Raw genomic sequence first — 21,165 nt, 5'->3', positions numbered from 1 at the left:
CATAAGTAAATAAAAAAAAATGTATACGAAGTACAAGGGAACTTGGGTGTGTGTGTGTGTGAGACGCTGGAACCTGAGGGGTCAGAAGAGTACTCCATTGATCCATAGGTGAAAGTTACAAAATGATAGATTTAGGCTTAACATAAGGAAAAACTGCTTACTCAAATTTGCGAAAGCTCTATGAGCTCATCTCTTGGGAGTATTCCTTCTAACAATGATAAAACCACAAAACATTGGAACAACACTACATTTCATACTTTAGCTGCCACACTATGTTGCTGATATATTGACACTGGAGTCTACTAAAACTCCTCTAGCTTTCTCCTGTGAGTAAACTGGACCATTCTTGGAAGAAATGTATCCGCCAAGTACCTTCTCTCCACTCATCATCCCTGTGACTATCTTTGGTCAAGATAACATTACTCCCTCCATGTGTTTTCTTCCTGTATTAGAATATAAGCTTCTTGAGGGGAAAGACTGTCTTGCCTTTGGCATTACTATTCCTAATGCTGAGCAAAAAATGCCTGGTATATAGTAAATGCTTAACAAATATTTTCTCATTCAGTTATTCGTCTCATTCATTCATACATGGATAGGTTTTGAGACATAATTTCGCTTGCCTTATACTTTGGCAAATTAAAAAATTCAAGTGCGAGTTTTGCATTTATTTCTTTGTAAATCTTATCTTTTTACCCTCATTTATTGAGATTTTTTTTTTGGGGGATCCCAGACCTGTCATCCATTAGTTTTCCTCCTGGTTTTGTGTCATCCATAAATGTGACCACAGCATTCTCTTGCTGTATTTTTCTAGTAACTAGTAATCAAAATAGTAAATGAAGGTTGTCCGGCATAACAGCTTTTAGTGGTCACTTTACTTTCCCCAAGTGCTCATGAGTTATCTTTTAAAATAATACATTCTAGAATTTGCCAAGATTTGACAACAAATTCATTAACCTATGGTTGAATCTACCTTTTTCCTTTTTGTGAAAACTAGAACATTTGTCAGTGTCCATTCACCAACAGGCACTCAGCAATCACACCTGAGAATACTTTTGGATGCAATTTTTTTCTGGGCTAGGGGGCTCGGCGTCGTTGAAAAGCAGCCAAGTGTGCTCTCTTGCCATTACATTACTGATTCTAGGTTTTAGTTCCATGTTAAGTATTTTCCTTTATTCCTTTCCATTATGAAATTTGGTCTTTATGGTAAACAAAACACAAGTAAGATGGAAATTGAGGAGTGCTGTCTATTTTTGTATGTTGTCTTTCATCCAAATTTTGATCCCATTCTACTCTCATTTGATAATTCCTTGAAGGTGGAATTGTCACAGCCCTAAGCAGGGATGCTACTTTATTGATCTTCCTTTTGTACTCAAGCTAGCTAAATAATTATTTTCCCCCTTTTTATTATTATTTGCCTTTATCATAAACTTTAGCTCAAACTAGGCTTTAGTTTTCAGCTCTTACGGTATTCAATATTAATTTGTATTTTTTCCCAGCTACCTGATATTGCTTCTATTTTGTGTATAGATCATTTTAAATGTGTTATCCACTTTATTGTGCTACTAGCCACTATTTACAATAAGAATAAAGTTCTGTTAAGTTGTAAGCTAAACATGTAGGTTGTATATTCCATTGAACACCAGGGGGAGCCCTGGGGAAATGACAAGTCTGCTAGAATTCTCAGGGAATGAATGAATGCTTTTCTCATTCTCATTGTCAGAGGACTGCTCTTTGCAGTAGCTTCTGTGGAGTGGTTAATGAATCAGAATCAGAATAGCTCTGAGCCCCCACCTCATTAAGAGCTGTCGCTCTCCCAGTTTCTTAATCATATAAATATAGTAAAAAGGGATTTACCGCACAGGCTACTTGGAAAGGCATCCATTAGTTTCACCACGAGGAATAGAATCAACTAAAGGAATAAAATTGGAAACTCATTTAAATTGCTGCATGGGTGTGTACCTGTGGCTTACCCAAGACCCAGGCCACCTACAGCCAGTTCACAGGTACTCCAAATCCAGTTTTAGGATACAGATCATGACGTGTAGATGCCACCAGTTATTTCTTTCCCTCTGGTGGTGAGAAAGATATTCATGCAATGAAACATTCTTCCCAAGTGCTGACCCACTCACCATCTCCAAGATAATCATTGTTATAGTAGTTGGGTAGGGGGTTCAGGCGCTGAGGCCCAATGTTGTTGCTTTCGAAGTCCTATCATAGGCAACAATCACCAATTCCCTCTTTGCTTCCTGGTTTGTTGTCCATTATCTGGGCTAAATAGGACTCTAAGTACTCATCTCAGTATGTTTATTGCTAGTGGAATAGTAGGAGGAGAGTGGGTTGAGTCTTAGTTGGGAAATTGCATTGCTCTTGCAATGATGCCAGTCTGCTTTCTATCAGAAACACTCATCTTTTGTTATATGTTTGCTCTCCCAGTCAAGTTAGGATTTTTTTTTCCTGGGTGGGGGAACTTCTGGTGTGGGAATTCCCTCTACCAATGCAGATCACAATCTAGGACTTGATAGATCATAGAATTACAGATTTAGACCTGGAAGAGACCTTACAGGTTATCCTCTCATCTTACAGATGAGGAAATTGAAGCCCATAAAGGTTAACTGACTTGCCAAAGGTTTTGCATTTAGTAAGTGAAAGAGATGGGATTTGAACCTGGGTCCTCTGATTCCAAATCCATCACTGTTGCCTATAAACAACAGAGAATTGCTTGAGGTGCTGAGATGTTAAATGACTCACCTAGAGCCATGTGGCTAATATTTGGCCGAGGCAAGTTTTGAAACCAGGTCTTCCTGACTCCAAATCTAGAGCTTAAGAAGGAGGACCATTGGGTTTCATGCCTAGATTCCCCACTACTGGGGAGTCTGAGGCTGGTGGATCACTTGAGTTCAGGAGTTCTGTGCTGCAGTGGGGCTAAAGCTTCCAAGCTGGTTGAGATGGGGAGACCCAGTCTCAAAAAAAAGGGAGAGTGGTATTATGGGTATACGTCCAATCTTGAAATAAGGAAGACTTGGGTTCCTGTCCTACCTCTGATGCATACTAGCTACGTGACCATGGAATAAGTCACCCAACTTTTCAATGCACCTGCCACCCAGGGTCCCTTCTTTCTTCTTTTCCCAGATGTCTATCAGTGATCATGTCAGGAAGTTAGATGGTTGCAGGTTGCGGTGGGTGATGCAGTAGGTGGGAGGTCTATTCTTGTGGGGCAAGAATAGTAAATGGGGCTACCTGGAAGGAAAGGGAAATAGTTATAGCTTGTTTTGCCTAGGATTTTGGGTCCTTGATAAGGGGGAGAGCTAGAGTAGTAATAATGTTCTGGGGTTTGCAAACCACTTTAGCTATGTTCTCTCATCTAGATAATTGGAATAACACTATGAGGGAGGGGCTATCCCTATTTTATAAATGGAGAAATAAAGGCCAAGAGAGATGAGGTGACTTGCCCAGGATCACACTGTAAGTGGCTAAGGTAGGATTTGAATTCAGAGGTTTCTGACTCCAATTCCAGTGTTCCATTTGTTGTGCCACCTAGCTGCTTCATAAGAATATGCTGTGAATTAAGTACACTTGCAGGGAATTGCTTTGGGAATAGGATTAGATATTTCAGAGGTTTTAGAGGCATGGGAAAGAGGCTGTTATTTTGGGCTATGGCATTGATAGGGAAAGGAAAGGGATTACCCGGGGAGAATTTACCCAAAGAAGATTTAGGATAGGTGGGAAAGTGTTGACACATAAGCTAGGTGATCATCCACCATTGTTGGTATAAAGTGGACCTAGATCCTGGAGAAAGGCTGGATCAAAATGACCTCCAAGATCCCTTCCAACCCTCTGACTCAATGGCTCTGATCCCTCTTAGACCAGCCACCAAGGGGCAGTCTTTGATCACTGGGCAGCTTGGAGTGCTTGGGTCCTTCTCAAAAGGAAGATGAATTTGTCCAGAGAGGTTCCCAGCCTACTTTTTGATGTCATCTTTGTGCACAAGGTGTCCCTTCTTCATTTTCCATCTCTTACTCTCAGCACAATTCCCTTCTGTTCTCTCCCCTGCTCAAAACTTTCTTTCAGGCAACATGGAATGATGGAAATGACACTACACAGTCCCAGCTCTCACTCCTACTAGCTGTGTGACCAGCAAGTCATAGCAACCTCCTTCAGCCTCAGTTTTCTAATTTGTAAAATGGGTGTAGAAATCTCACAATGATTTTTATAAAGCAGGAGTTACATGAGCCCTTGAGATAACCTGATGTCAATCCTTTACACCTTTGTGTGAATTAGTTTCATGCCTCCTAGAATGTACTAATGATGTAGAGAAAGAGCATGTTCTGATCTCTTAGTTCTGTTAATTCAATTCAGCTTAGGCAATGTTTTACTGATTTTACTGTTTAACTGATTCACTGGTCAATTTTGTTTCAACTGTAATAACACAAAAGAATGACTGTACATTCATTTGCATCCCCTTGTAATTTATCACTTGTCAAAAGTAAGGGAGGAGGTGGGATTTAATTTTAAAGAAATGATTTTTTATTGGTACTTTTTTGCTTTTCCATGACTACTTCATTTCCAAATATATTACTGTTTATTATCCTATCCAGTAAGTTATCTCTTCTTCTAGCAAAAGAAAAAAAAAGGGAAAATAAAATCAATGAAACTAATTAAATAGATGGTCTGACAGTAAATACAAATGTTGCATGGTTTAATTTTAATCAGCCGCTACCATCATCACCCATTGTATTTAGCCCGGGTTGTGTTAACATACAGTGTCTTCAATTATGTAGTTGTAATTGCTGTGTATGCTGATCTTTGGAATCTGTTTTCCTTAATCTGCATTACCTCATGCAAACCTGCCCATTTTTTTGGAAGCATTATTTATTGTTCCTTTCAGGGCAGCAATATTCCATTACATGTATACATGCCATGGTTTGTTTTTTTTTACCATTCTCAAGGTGTTAGATACATGATTTATTTTCAACTTTTGGCTACTACAAATAGAGCTTCTAAGAATATTTTTGCACAAATAGACCTTTTCTTCCTACATATATCCTCTTTATGGTATAAACCTGATACTGGAATTTTTAGGAGAAAGGGTATAAATGTTTTTTTTAGTGTTTGTGATATGATTCCACATTACTTTACCAAATAGTTAGACCAATTCATAACCCCAAGAGCAGTGAATTAATGTGACTGTTTTCCCACCACTCTGCCAACAATTTCATTTCCCATCTTTGCCAGTTTTATAAATGTGAGATAATATTGAAGAACTATTTAAAAATACATTTCTCTGGTTATTACTGATTTCATTCAGCAAAAGTTTTGTAGCAGCCATTGCGTTAAAACAATGGAAAAATAGCAAGTTAAGTTAGACATGATTCCTGTTTTCATAGATCTCAAAATATAGGTAAAGATTATTGCATTAGCAGAAATAATTATGATGTAAGATAGACCAGGTAAGGGAAGGCAATGTGGCTCAGTGGCAAAAGCATGGGATTTGCAGGTAGAAGACTGGGTTGAAATCACTGTTCTGTCACATGATTAACTTTGAGCAAGTGATTTCCTCTCTATGTGTCTCTTTCCTTCTCTGTAACATGAAGGTTTCCCTCAAAGTTTCTTTCTAGCTCTACACTTACGCGCTAGTGCAGAAAATGGGCAAAGATCTATGCAAGGGTCAAAGAAGGATATTGATTCCTGGATGAGGAGAGCAGGGGAGGTTTTTATGGAGCAGGTGGTAAGTGAAATGAGCCCTGAAGGATGGGGAGAATTTCTATCAACAGGTAGGGTTGGGTGTGGGCATTGGGACATTCTATGCATGAGGTAGGATGCAAGCAAAGGCACAGATTGGAAAGTATATGCTCAATAGTTCAGTTTGCCTAGAATAGAGAGTTTATAAGGATGAATAGTGTAGGATAAGCCTGGAAATGAAAGGTAGCATCCTTTAGGGCCTTAAATGCCTAAGCAGCTGTGTGATACAATGGCAAGATGCTGGAGTAAGGAAGACCTGAGTTCAAATCCTGCCTCATACTCTTAGCTATGTGACCCTAGGTGAATCACTCAATCTTTCTGTACCTCAGTTTTCTCACCTATAAAATGTGGATAATAATAACACCTATCTTCCAGGGTTGTTGTGAGGAGAAAGTGAGATCATATTTGTAAAGTGTTATGCAAATCTTAAAGATCTATGTAAGGGCTAGCTATTACTAACAAGTTCAGATATCATTTGGTAGTAATAAGGGATCCCCAGAGTTTTGAACAGAGAAGGAGAAGAAAGGAACCAAAACACTACTATTCTGGATAATGTGGATAGCAGTGATGTATTTTTGAATTGAGTTTTTTGGTTCAGACAAAGTAGACCATATGTCTCTGTACTGTGTATGACCATGGGGCTAAGCCACACCTAGAGACGCATGTGGCTAGCTGCCAGTCAGCTGTTCCTGGCTAATTTGGGCCTTCAGTGATCAGGGACATGGACAGGCTTCAAAGAAGGACTGAATAAGGGAGAGGGTACTTGAATCAGTTCTGTTCTATAGTCTAAGATAAAGTTTATCCGTGATTATTCTTGTATGAGCCCATTTTCAATCATAGAAAGGAAAAACATTGTTTTAATTTTCTGGGGCAGTATGGGGGTGATATTGCAAAACAAAGAAGATCACCTAGAGTCACCACTTTCTGTGCTCCTTTCCTTCGCCAGTGTTCTCCTTCAGTGACCTGGTTGCTCAACCCCCAGCCCCACTCTCCTTAGCCAGTGCTCTCCCCAAATTCTGGCCCTGTCCCTTTTTCCATTCAAAGTTTATGATCCTGCATCCAATTCCTTCAGGATTCTTCTATGTGATATGATACATTCATTTATACTAAGGTGTTGTATTCTTTAAAAATGACCTCATCTATTGTCCTCAGAAGTATTTGCTGCTAACTGGAGGGTCTTAGAGACAGAATCACAACCCCTTGAAAGATGTTATAGTCCTCAGCTACCTTAGGAGATCTCAGTCCCCTGCCTTTTGCCTTTGCCATTGATTCATTGTTATTACTGAATCCTAGGTACTGGTCCCTCTATGTCAGGAGATCTCGGTCCTAGTTCTTCCTTTGCCATTGATTCTGCAGCATTATGGAACCTTGAGTACTGCTCCTTCTGTGTTGTTGACTTCACTTGGTGTCACAGCCTCTCACTTGAATGGCCATTTCTCACCCTTGAGCCCTGCATTGCTAATGATTATTGGCAAGAAGAATGAGACATAAGGCACAGGATATGTCTACACATTCAGGGTTCTGTTGTTTCTCTACCCAGCATTCCCTCTGACTTAATGCAATCGACAATCCCTGTTGGGCAGCCCCAACCTGCCCAGGTATAAAGAGCACAGAAGAAATTTGTACCTTAGTTGTAGAGATAAGCCTTATGCATATTAAACATGAGAGGCAGCCTGGAGTAGTGCATAAATAGCTGGCCTTATGGGCAGGAGGACTTGAGTTCAAATTTCACCTCTGATACTTATTCATTATGCAATTCTAGGCAAGTCATTTAGTTTCTCAGTAGCACCGGCAACTCTCTAAGGCTCAATGTTGCAGAACCATTGCTGATCTGTGCTAGGGAAGAGACTTTCCTCATCTGGGAGCTCTTACGCAGATGATATTTGTGATAGGCGAGACTGAAAAAAGAAGCATCTGTGTAACCAGGTTAATGAGTTCAGAGTTCTTGAGGTGTCTCAGAGGCCATCTGGCTCAAGCTTCTCATTTTTACAGATGAAGAGCCAGGGATAATGAGTGACTTTGCCCAAGGTCACACAGCTTGTAAGTGCGGAGGTAGGATTTTAATTCATATTCTCTGACTCTAGAACCAGCTTGTTCATTTAGTCAGTCAGTCACCCCACAAGCATTTAGTAAGCACCTGTTATGTGCCAGGCACTGTACTAGAGCTGGGGATGCAAAGAAAGGTCAAAGCCATTCCCTGTCTCAAGAAGCTCCCAGTCTGATGGAGGACACAGTAGGCAGACAGCTATGTGCAAACAAGCTATGTGTAAAGGGTAAATTGGGAGATAATCAACAGAGGGAAGGCACTAGCCTTGAGGGGAATCAGGAAAGGGTAGGTTTTTACCTGGACTTAGAGGAAGTCTGGGAAGCTGAGAGGTGGAGATGAGGAGGAAAACCATTCCCGGCCCAGGGGATAGCCAGAGATGATGCTGGGAGTTGGGAGGTATAGTTTCTCGTTCAAGAAACTGCCAGGAGGTCACAATGTCCAGGATTTGTATAGGTGTAAGGTCTAAGAAGGGTGGGAAGGTTGATGGTGGGTGGGGCAGGTTAGGAAGGGCTTTGAAAACCAAACAGAAGATTTTGTATTTGATGCTGGAGGCGATAGGCAGCCTTTGGAGTTAATTGACTAGGGAGGAGACATAAGACCTGCACTTTAGAAGGTGGAGATGAGGAAGGAGGCAGTTCCAGATTTGGAGATTAGAAAGGGAAAATGTCTAGAATTGAGAGATAGAATGTCTCGTTTGAGACAAACCACAATTGTGAGATTCAAATGAAATTTACATATATATGTACACATATTCATATACGTATTTAACAAACTTTAAAGAACCATATCATTACTTGATTTTATTATGATGCTTTATAAGAAATTATTATGGGCAACTAGGTGGTGCAGTGGATAGAACTGTGGTTCTGGAGTCAGGAAGACCTGAATTCAAATCCAGCCTCAGACACTTTCTACTTGTGTGACTCTGGCTGAGTCACTTACTGCTGTTTGCCTCAGTTCCTCATCTGGAAGAAGGAAATGGCAAAGCATTCCAGTATCTTTGCCAAGAAAACCCCCAAATGGGGTCACAAAGAGTAAGGCATGACTGAAACAACTGAACAATAACAGTTGTTCAATTTTATTATAATGCTCTATAAGGGATTATTAATAAGTCACTTAAGACAATATATAATTAAATGCTCAATAATTGGCACACACTCAGAGCTACAGAAGAATCATGATTCAATAGAAAGAGCAATGGCTTGAAAGTCAGAAGACCTGGTTTCAAAGCCTGTCTCTTATGCTTACTGGCTGTGTGACCTTAAGCAAGTCTCTTTCCTTCTCTGGGCCTTACTTTTCTCATTTGTAAAATAGGTTGGACTCCATGGCTTCTGAGGCTCCTTCCAGCTCAGAATCTGTGACTCTAAGAGTTTGGAGGGAAGGCAGATCAGTGAGGATTCAGATGGTCAGGGAAAGCTTCACAAAGAAGGTTGGGATTGAGTTGGGCCTTGACACATAGGTAGGATTTGGAGAGATGGATGAGAGAAGAGAGGGAAAGTGTGGAGAAAGATGGCAGCTCCCCTCTGCTTGAGCTGGTCTGAACAGTTTCTTTGTCAAGATATACAATTTCAGACACAGCCTTATAAGAGTGGGGAACTCTTGGGAAAGAGAAGATTTGCAAAGGGACTGATGCATTGAGCCAGTTTCACATAAATCAACTGAATTTCATTCAGTGTTCATCTTTTGTTTAATCAAATGTGTGTTGATAATCCTCCTCTCCCCTTCTCTAAAGAAAGTCCATCTTTTTCCATCTGCTCAATCCTGTTAGGAAATTATCTTGCTGATCTGAGAAGCTAAGAAGGTTTATGAATAGCTCTGAGGGCATCAGTAATGATGGAGCTATTTAATCAAATACATTCTTCTGGGTACACATGGACATTTCTACCTAGACAATCTCCCTGTAGGCCATATTTGGGCCAACAGACATAGCTTCCAAGAGCTCCCTCACCTCTGAACAAATTTAGGAATTCATCTCAGTCTGGGAGAGGCAGCTCTTCTGCTACCATGTTGATTTCCCTTGATTAGGTCTGGCTGTGGGCTAAATGGTGAGAGTAACTGAGTTAGATGCTGGTGTACATAGTTGTTATAAGGCTCTGGTTCTTGTTGCCAGGGGAAAAAAACCCAACCAAACAACTAAACAGTAACAACAACAAAAACAACAACAACAAATTTAATAGCCCCATCTGGTAGCCCTAACTATAAAACCTTATTCATATAGTCATAGCTTTAGAACTAGAAGGGACCTAAGGTGTTATCTGGTCAAAACCTCTCATTTAACAGATGAAGAAACTGAGGTCCAAAGCCATTTTGGACTAGATATCTCCCTTAGACCTTAGGATCACAGATGTGAAGTTCTAAGAGAAATTAGAGGAAATCTAATAAAACTTCCCCTAATTTTGAAGATGAGAAACCTGAGACATGGGGGAGGAGTTGCATGGATTTCCTGAGAAGATAATGTCAGAGGTGAGATTTGAGCCCAAGTACTATGACTCTAGAATCATTGCTTGTTGGAATAATTCATCATCAGTCTGGCCATGGGGTGGCAGCTTACTTGGCCAGAGAAATTGTTGAAGACTGTTTACTAAGTTGTCCATCTGGGGTCATGATCTGTACCAGTGGAAGGAGACCTCATGTTGATAGAGTCATGGGTCTGAGAAGCATTGAAGCCCAAGTGCAGTGGCTGGTCCAATGAGAATTTGAAGAACTCTCCCACAAGACAGAAGTGAATAGCAGACTGGATTAAGAACCATAATCTTAAAATATGTTGTTTATTAGAAACACATTTGAAACAGAGGGATACACACAAAGTAAAGGTAAAAGGCTGGAGCAGAACATATTATCCTTCAGCTGCAGTTAAAAAAAAAAGTAGGGGTAGAAATCCTGATCTCAGACAAAGCAAAAGCAAAGATAGATCTAATTAAAAGAGATAAAGAAGGAAACTACATCTTGCTAAAAGGTACCATAGACAATGAAGTAATATTATTACTAAACATATATGCATCAAGTGGTATAACATCCAGATTCTTACAAGAGAAGTTAAGGGAAGTACAGGAAGAAATAGATAACAAAACTATACTAGTGGGGGACCTCAACCTCCCCTTCTCAGAAGTAGATAAATTTAAGCACAAAATAAGCACAAAAGAAGTTAAGGAGATGGATAGAATTTTAGAAAAGTTAGATGTGATTGACTTCTGGAGAAAATTGAATAGGGATAGAAAGGAATATACCTTTTTCTTGGTAGTGCATGACACCTACACAAAAACTGACCATGTGCTAGGGCATATAAACATCACAATCCAATGCAGAAAGGCAGAAATATTAAATGCATCCTTTTCAGATCATGATGCAATAAAAATTACATGCAATAAAAGGTCATAGAAAGATGGACTAAAAATTAATTGGAAACCAAATAATTTAATTCTAAAGAATGAGTGGACCAACAACAAATCATAGAAACAATCAATAACTTCATGCGAGAGAATGACAACAATAAGACAACATACCAAAACTTATGGGATGCCTTGAAAATGGTTCTTAGGGAAAGTTTTATATCTCTAAATGCTTACATGAATAAAATAGAGAAAGAACAGATCAATGAACTGGTCATGAAACTAAAAAAGCTAGAAAAAGAATAAATTAAAAATCCCCAATTAAATACCCAATCAGAAATTTTGAAAACTAAAGGAGAGATTAAGAAATTAAGAAAACTATTGAAGTAATAAATAAAATTATCAGCTGGTTTTATGAAAAAAAACCCAATAAAACAGATAAATCTTTGGTTAATTTGATTAAAAAAAGAAGAAAAAAACAAATTACCAACATCAAAAATGAAAAGGGTGAATTCACCACCAATGAAGAGTAAATCAAAACAATTATTATGAGCTATTTTTGCCCAACTGTATGCCAATAAATTTGACAATCTTAGTGAAATGGATGAATATTTACAAAAATATAAATTGGCCCCCCAGATTAATGGAAGAGGAAATAAAATACTTAACCCCATTTCAGAAAAAGAAATAAAACAAGCCATCAATGAACTGCTTAAGAAAAAATCTCCAGGGCCAGATGGATTTACAAGTGAATTCTATCAAACATTTAAAGAACAACTGATTCCAATACTATATAGACTTTTTGGAAAATAGGTGAAGAAGGAGTCCTACCAAATTATTTTTATGATACAAATAAGATACTTATACCTAAATAAGAAGAGCCAAAAGAGAGAAAGAAATTATAGAACAATTTCCCTAATGAATATAGATGCAACAATTTTAAATAAGATATTAGCAAAGAGATTACAGCAACTTATCTCAAGGATAATACATTATAATCAGATAGGATTTATACCAGGAATACAAGGCTGGTTTAATATTAGGAAAACTATCAGCATAATTGACCATATCAAGAATGAAACTAACAGAAACCACATGATTATCTCAATAGATACAGAAAAAGCATTTGACAAAATACAACACTCATTCCTGTTAAAAACACTAGAGAGCACTGGAATAAATGGAGTCTTCCTTAAAATGATAGGCAGCATCTATCTAAAACCATCCGAAACCATTATATGTAATAGGGATAAGCTAGAAGCATTTCCAATAAGATTGGGGGTGAAACAAGGATGTCCATTATCACCACTATTATTCAATATTGTACTAGAAATATTAGCTTTAGCAATAAGAGAAGAAAAAGAAATTGAAGGAATTAGAATAGATAAAGAAACAAAGCTATCACTCTTTGCAAATTACAAGACGATATACTTAGAGAATCCTAGAGAATCAAGTAAAAAGTTACTTGAAATAATAAATAAATTTAGCAAAGTTGTACAATATAAAATAAACCCTCATAAATCATTGGCATTTCTATATACTACTAACAAGGCCCAACAGGAAGAGATAGAAAGAGAAATTCCATTTAAAGTTACTTGGGAGTCCAACTGCCAAAACAAACTCAGGAACTATATGAACACAATTACAAAACACTTTTCACACAAAGTCAGATCTAAATAATTGGAAAAGTATCAGTTGCTCATGGGTAGGCTGAGCTAATATAATAAAAATGACAATCCTACTTAAATTAATTTACTTATTCAGTACCATACCAAACTGCCAAAAATTATTTTATAGAGCTAGAAAAAACAATAACAAAATTCATCTGGAAGAACAAAAAGTCCAGAATAACAAGGGGAAGGTAGCCTAGCTGTACCAGATATTAAATTGGATTAGAAAGCAGCAATCATCAAAACTACTTGGTACTACCTAAGAAATAGAGTGGTGGATCAGTGGAATAGGTTAGGTATACAAGACACAACAGTCAATGACTATAGTAATCTACTATTTGATAAATCCAAAGACTCCAGCTTCTGGGTTAAGAAATCATTATTTAACAAAAATTGTTGGGAAAACTGGAAAATAGTATGGCAGAAACTAGACATGGACCAACATTTTATACCCTATACCAAGATAAAGTCAAAATGGGTACATGATTTAGATATAAAGACTGATACTATAAGCAAACTAGGAGAGGAAGGAATAGTTTGCCTATCTGACTTATGGGGAAGGAAAGTGCACACAAGCAATAGAGAACATTATCAAATGCAAAATGGATGACTTTGATTGCATTAAATTGAAAAGTTTTTGCACAAACAAAGCCAATGCAACCAAGATTAAAAGGGAAGCAGAAAGCTGGGAAACAAATTTTGTAGCCAATGCCTCTGATAAAGGCCTCATTCTAAAATATATAGAGAACTGAATCAAATTTATAAGAATACATGTCATTCCCCAATTGATAAATGGTCAAAGGATACGAAAGGGCAGTTTTCAGAGGAAGAAATTAAAGCTATCTATAGTCATGTGAAAAAATACTTTAAATCACTATTGGTTAAAGAAATGCAAATCAAAATGACTCTGAAGTACCACATCACATTTATCAGATTGGCTAACATGACAAAACAGGAAAATGATAAATGTTGGAGAAGGTGTGGGAAAATTGAAACACTATTGCATTGTTGGTGGAGTTGTGAACTGATCTGACCATTCTGGAGAGCAATTTGGAACTGTGCCTAAAGGGCTATAGAATTGTGAATACCCTTTGACCCAGCAATACCACTTCTAGGGCTGTATCCCAAAGAGATCATAAAAACAGGAAAAGGACCCACATGTACAAAAATATTTATAGCAGCTCTTTTTGTGGTGGCAAAGAATTGGAAATTGAGGGGATGCCTATCAGTTGGGGAATGGCTGAACAAGTTGTGGTATATGAATGTGATGGAATATTATTGTGCTATAAGAAATGATGAGCATGCCGACTTAAAAAAAAAACCTGGAAAGACTTATATGAACTGATGCTGAGTGAAATGAGCAGAACCAGGAGAACACTGTACACAGTAACAGCCACATTGTGTGATGACTAACTTTGATAGACTTAGCTCTTCTCAGCAATGCAAGGATCTAAGACAACTTCAAAAGGCTCACAATGGAAAATGCTGTCCATATCCAGAGAAAGAGCTATGGTGTCTGAATGCAGATCGAAGCATACTATTTGCTCCCCTTTTCTTTCGTTGTTTTGTTTTGCTTCTTCTTTCTTGTGGTTTCTCCCATTAGTTCTAATTCTTCTTTACATGACTAATATGAAAATATGTTTCATATGAATGTATAAGTAGAGCCTATATCAGATTGCACTCCATCTTGGGGGAGGGGGAAGGAGAATGAAGGGGAGAAAATATAAAACTCAAAATCTTAAGAAAGTGAATGTTGAAAAGTGAAAATAAATAAATTAATTATTAAGAAAAAGAACTATTTCCACCATGGGTACTAATTAATTGAAGGGTAACATTAAGCAAGTTGCTTTCCTTCTCTGGGTTCTAATTTCCTTTACTATCAAATTCAGAAGTTAGATTCTCACCCTCCTATCCACCCCCATCCCAACCTGGAATTCATTCCTTTTTCACCTTCACATTGTAGGATCCTTTGCTTCCTCCAAAGCTCAGCTTATGTGCCACCTTCTACCTCATCTCCCTCCATTGAGCACGACCCTCCTTTAAAAGAGTACCTTTGTATATCTATATCTATGTATATATTCTACATAATTATAAGTATAGATGTTGTACTGAGAGCTCTCCTCCTCTGAAAAAGTGACTTTATGCATACATTGTATGTAATTAGAAGTATGTATGTTGTTTCAGTAGATAGAATGTGAGCCCCTTGAGGGCAGGAATTGTTTCATTTTAGTCTTTATTTTCCCAGCACTGATCACAGTGGAAATAGAAAGAATATAGATTAGAACATAGAACGTGCTTCATAAGTTCTGATTGTTTGAACAGTTAGCCTCTAACATCTCTTCCTGCTCAGACATTACAGGATTTTTGACACAGTAGAAAGAATGCTGAATTTTGAAGCACAGAACCCGAGTTTTAATCCTGGTCATGCTTCTTGTTATCTGTGAGACCTTGTATACATCCTTTGCCCTATCTTGGTCTCAGTTTCCCCATCTTTAAAATGAGGGGGAGAGTGGAACTCTCTAAGTTCACTTTCAGCTCTGAATCCTACCATGGTCCTATCACTCTTCTCAAAGGTAACTATTACTTTTTAGTATGGGCAGTTGTTGTTTTTTTTAGAAACCAGAAAAGGGGAAAAGCAGATCAACACTTTCTTTTCTTTTTCTTATTAAAATTAGCTGGAAAGATAGATGGGAACCAAATTGTGAAAAGAATTAAATACTTGGCTGAGTTGGTGATTATTTCCTTCTCCCTCCCTCCCTCCTTCCCTTCCTTCCTTCCTTCCTTCCTTCCTTTCCTTCCTTCCTTCCTTCCTTCCTTCCTTCCTCCCTTCCTCCCTCCCTCCCTCCTTCCCTTCCTTCCTTCCTTCCTTCCTTCCTTCCTTCCTTCCTTCCTTCCTTCCTTCCTTCCTTCCTTCCTTCCTTCCTTCCTTCCTTCCTTCCTTCCTTTTTTCATTTTACAGGCAATAAGGAACCATTGCTCATTCCTGAATGTAAGAGTGACAGGTTTATGCTTAGTTATGATTAGCTTGGCAGTGTTAGAGTCTTGATTGGGTGCTGATGCAGGGATGGCTTGGGTGAGTGGGAAAGGAAGGTGTCAAGGACTGCCTGAGGGGCATAGAAAGGGAGACAGGAGAGTACTAGAACTGGTGGGCACCCCATGTGCTTTTGCCTCCCTCAGGCTGGCCCTGTGGCTGCCATGTTGACTCGATGCCCTCTTAATGCTTTGATCTTACTGTCACCCTTTCTGCAGCCTCTCTGTTCATCATTGCCATGCTCCTGGCAAGCCTTAACAGCTGTTGCAACCCTTGGATCTACATGCTGTTCACAGGCCACCTCTTCCATGACTTGGTGCACCGTTTCCTCTGCTGTTCCACAAGTTACCTGAAGACCAACCCAGGAGGTGAGACCAGTGCCAGCAAAAAAAGCAACTCTTCCACCTTTGTCTTGAGCCATAAGAGCTCCAGCTTGAAGAGCTTCACTCAGCCAACTGGGGAGTGAAGCAGGAACTAGGCCTAGGGTTCCAAGGTCACTGGGCTGAACTTTGTGTTGGCAGGAAATTTCTGACCCACCATAGGTGTCTATGTATGAATGTATGTATATATGTATATGTGTAAGTGAGCATAGCTTCTGTATATAGATATAGCTCTGGCCTATCATTGTGGGGATATGGCACCAGAAGGAGAGACCTAGTAGTCAAAGTGGTCATCCCCTATGGGCATTCTGTGCCACTTCCTATCTACTGACCACTCAATCCTCTGGGCCTTCTGGCAAGTTCTCCTGCCTTTCCCATAAAGTATTCGTAACTCCCCTACTCCTCATTCCTGATCAGAGAATGGTTTCTATGGACCTGCATTTATTCTCCTCTGTTGAGATGGAAGGCAGCCTGAGATAGTGGAAAGAGAGCTGGCCTCAGAAGGGCCATGACAGGATGAAGTCCTGCCTTTGACACATACTGTCTGTGTGACCCTGGGCAAGTCACTTCATTTTTCAATGGCCTAGGCAACTCTTTAAGACTATATATTGGGTAGTTTCCTTACAAGGACTTCTCTGTATCAAGGAAAGCATATATCTTTGTAAAAAAGGAAAATCTACCAAAAATTAATGTATGTAGGCATGGTGCATTTTTGTTTGAGGTAAATATAGGACAAATATAGGGTAATAGTGTCTTTCATTGTTGGGCTACTTGCCAGCATTGTAATGAGGAATTCATTGTTAGTAGGGTATGTGGGTAGAAGGAGAAGGGAAGATTGGGTACAAGAAACATAGGATTTTAAGAACAATGTTAGCAGGGTTGAGGGGGAAAAAAAGATCCTGACTGGATGTTACTGTTCTGCAGAGGCAAACAGTTGGCCCTGGAGTATTGATTAACCAGGGGTTATTCATTACTGGGCTAATGTAGCAATGATCACCATCTTGGACAATCTGGCACAGGCACACAGGCCAGAAGCTTGGTAAAAAATGACCAGCTTTGTAGAGTTGATTAAACACAAGTGAATTACAGAGAAGCTGGGGATGCAAATGAATTGCTGAAGGCTATTAACATTCCAGGCTTTTATTTGCCTAGTCATTTGCACAGAATCTCCCCACTGGTGAAAATAATGATAATTCTATAATCTATCCCTGTATGAAGGGTAGAGTTGATGAAGCTTTGGGAGAGGAGGATTCTTTCTTTTTCTAGCTTCCAGCTTCTGGAGAAGACACACATGGGGCTCAACTTCCTTCAGAGAGATATCCCTGGAGGAAATGTGCAGTTCCTGCTTTGAATTTTATCTTTAATCTTATTACCAAAACTGAAATGTTAAATATAGCTAGATTTCGAAATTATGGGGCTCAACTTCAATTGTCTGAACAGAAATGGAAAATTCCACCAAAATGAAATGGAAAAGCATTTATTAAGCATTATGCAATGTGCCAAGCACTGTGCTAAGATATAAATAGTAGAGTGTGACAGTCTCTGCACTAAAGAATCCCATATTCTAAAAATGAGCAATGACATACATAGCAGGGCAGATGGAAGGCCCAGGGGTACTTAGGGTGCAGTGGCAGAGTAGGTAACAGTCAAGAATCCTTAGAGGGCAATGTTAGGTCGGATGGCAATGGCCAAGGTCCAGAATGCATAGTGGCAGGGCAGATGGTATGGCAAATCTCAGTGGACCTTATGGAGCAATAAAAGGCCCAGTGGCACAGCCCAGTAGGCTACCATCTTGTCAGAAGAATTAAGTTGATGATATCCTGCTTATCCAAGGAATGCGAACAGCCAAGTTCCTGATCAATGACTATTCAGAGTCGGGTAGTAGGTCTGAGTGTTGGAATGAAATAGGAGGGGGATAGGGATATGAGGAATTAGCATTGAGCATTTGGCAAAATGGGGTAATGGAGTCTGGGATAGGGGAGCCAGAAGGACTCTCCACTGACCTATTCCTAAGGTGCCCTTGGGCAGTGCATTGGGTTGGGGGTGGGGTAGGAAGGTTGGGTTGAGGGAAGGTCCTCAGCTTGCTTCAGCATCTACTTCTGTAGAATGTAATGTATTTAGGGGTAAAACTAAGTTAGAAATTTCATGAAGTAAGTGTAGGAATTGAAGACTTATTTGGCAGTTTAGATTTTTGAAACTGCTTAGAAATGATGCTTTGCTTCATGCTAAGTGAGAGGCCATTATCTCTGTCCTACCAAATGCATACCATGGTATTCCTGTGTATTGCTAAAGGATGATGTTTACCTGATGATATTGATTAATCTTCTTTTGTAATTTGCTTTACAGATGAGATGCTTAATAAAGTCTTTTCTCATGTGTGTTCTCTCTCTTTCTCTTTTTAATCCCCTCCCTCCAAGAGGGATTATTTGTGGTGGCTTTGGGGGTATGTGTGTTGAATTTTTTAAATTGCTGCCTCAGTTATCCAATTGGCCTTGGCTTTAGTGTCCCTGGGCGGGAGCTGGCCGCATTCCCAGCTCTCTTCTCTAGTATGTCAGAATCACAACATTCCTTAGGAGCCCTCTGGTTACTTCATAGTCCTGGCATCTTATATTGCAGAGCCACACCTGCTGTCGATTACATTCTGATCCTGGGTGTGCAGAATCATTGAATGTTATTTGTGAAAGGGGACTTAGAGAACATCTAGGATGAGCCCCTCATTTTGAAGAGTACTAAGAAGTAGAAAGTGAGACCCAGGGAGGCAGGGTTTAATTCAAAGCAACATGGTTTGTTCTGATTTTTGTTTAGTGTGACTTTCACTGTAGACACTCTATCTCTGTCTAACTCCATGGGCTTGTATGACATCACAGAACATAAGACTGGACCTCTGAAATCTCCTAGCTTGAGCTCCTTATTTTTGAATGGGGTGAATGCAACATACGGAGCCTTAGGACATAGTTGTTTAACATTTCAAGGTCCCTGGTTTCCCAGGGTGTGTAATTAAATTCAACTAGAAATAAATGGATTGGTCTTCCCAATTTCAGATTGCCCTCTCAGAACTAATACAACATAGCAATCTCAATGCAACAAAGTGTTGCATCTTTAAGGAAACATTCGAATAATTGTTTGATGCTACTCAGTTGCTGGTATAAGCAACTTATCCAAGGTTACATGATGATGTGAGTATCCTTTATAGTCTTTTGCAGGTTACCTATGTCCATATGTTCTGGAGATCTGTATCCTCTTACACAATAATAAACCTTATTAAGTTATTTAAGGCTTGACAAATTCATCAAGCATCTTAATGCTGGGTTTCCCCCTAACATTTAAGGATAAGAAAAGTGAGGTTGGGAAAGGGGAAGTTACTTGTTTAAGATCTCACTGCTGTGTGGTATAATGATTTGTAATATATGTGGACTGTTGGACTGGAAGACCTTTCAGGTCCCTTCTATATCTGTTTTTCTATGGCCTGGGTTCAAAGCCTCCCACTGCTGCTTACTACCAGTGTCTCCTTGGACAAACAGTTTTTCTTCTCTGTGTCTATGTTTTCTTCTCTATAAAACAGATGATCACTAAGGACCCTTCTATCTCTAACTTCTGTGGCCTAGAACTCAGTGAGTTAGAACTCAGATCACTTGACTTCTAGCCTTATTTGTGCTCCACTTGTTGCTGGTCCTTTATTCTTTCTGTTTTTTGTTTTCTTTCTTCTTTTTTTTTTAGGCAATTGGGGTTAAGTGACTTGTCCAGGGTCACACAGTTAATAAGTGCCAAGTGTTTGGTTTGAGTCCGGTTTTGAACTCAGGTCCTCCTGACTTCAGGGCCGGTGCTGTATCTACTGCGCCACCTAGCTGTCCCCCGGTCCTTTATTCTCTAAGAGAACCAATGACATCATGAGGTGATGTCTTGATTTGGGTGTGGATTGGTTTCAAGGGAGGTAGAGTTGAGCAAAGTTTTAAGCCCCACTCTCTCTTCCTGAGTCATTAAAGCCCAGTGGCAAGACAAAAATCAAGATGACTGGCTCTGTGATTCTGTAGGTAGAGAGAACATCTTGTGTGGGAATTCCCAGGGCCAGCATGCTTTATGGCTTCATAGATAGGGCCTTGGAAATTAATGACCCAATGTACAGAGATTGTGAGTGTCTTAAGGTTCCCCAACTAGTCAGTGTCAGAGGCAGCATTAAACACAGGTTTCCCTGACTCCACTCTGTCATTGGGTCCACTACACCATGTTGCTCTTAAAGTGGCAGCTTTTGATCAACATAAATGTAAGAAGCCACCACATTATGAGCCATCCACATACCTTCACTGTAGGGTCTATAGCTGGAGGGACCATCGCAAGATCATCTAATCCAACCTCCTCATTTTACACATGATGAAAGTGAGTCTCAGAGAGAAGCAACCTACCCAAAGTTACACAATAAACATAAGACTACTCTTTCAGTATTCTCTCCACTTAACTATGCTTGCCACTTCTTCCCATTCCCCTATGTTGAAAGAGTCTATGAGTAGGATGAAGCATGCTTTATTGGGCTGTGTCGCAGAGAGAGCTAATCTAAGGGACCTTAAACTCAGGACCTTCTTGCCATGGGTGCCACATGAAAGCCTATTTAACCAGCCATATCCAACCTACCTGAAAAGGCTGGTGGCGTCTTGGGCTTCTTTAAGAGTGGCACAGCTTCCAGGAACAAGGAGGTGAGAGGACAGTGGAACTTTGTTTTGAGAAAACCACATCTAGACATTTGTGTTCAGTGTTGGCAACACATTTGGGAAAAGACAGTGACAAACTAGAGCTCATCTGGGAGAGGGTGACCAGAATGGTAAAGGACCTCAAGTCCATACCATAGGAGGATGGGTTGAAGTGACTGAGGATGTTTAACCTGGAGAAGAGAAAGCTCAGAGAGAACAATGGAAGCAATCTGAGTCAGTGGAGAGAGTGCTAGATTTGGAATTGAGGATCTGGGTCCAAATCCCAC

General features: G+C 39.6%; 1 protein-coding gene across 1 annotated transcript in view; it reads left to right on the top strand.

Annotated features, from left to right (window-relative positions):
• OXTR (oxytocin receptor) overlaps positions 1 to 18,574 on the top strand; it is a 37,856-nt gene extending 19,282 nt beyond the window's left edge. The window contains exon 3 of the mRNA XM_020973794.2: positions 16,035 to 18,574. Within this exon, the coding sequence (XP_020829453.1) occupies positions 16,035 to 16,282 (248 nt within the window). The 3' untranslated portion in view covers positions 16,283 to 18,574. The remainder of the gene's footprint in view (positions 1 to 16,034) is intronic.
• Positions 18,575 to 21,165: the final 2,591 nt, after the last annotated feature.

Source organism: Phascolarctos cinereus, unplaced genomic scaffold, assembly GCF_003287225.1.
Source record: "Phascolarctos cinereus isolate Bilbo 61053 unplaced genomic scaffold, phaCin_HiC Scaffold_4;HRSCAF=312, whole genome shotgun sequence".
NCBI lineage: Eukaryota > Metazoa > Chordata > Mammalia > Diprotodontia > Phascolarctidae > Phascolarctos > Phascolarctos cinereus.
The sequence above is the reverse complement of the archived record's forward strand: the minus strand, read 5'-3'. Positions and strand labels throughout refer to the sequence as shown.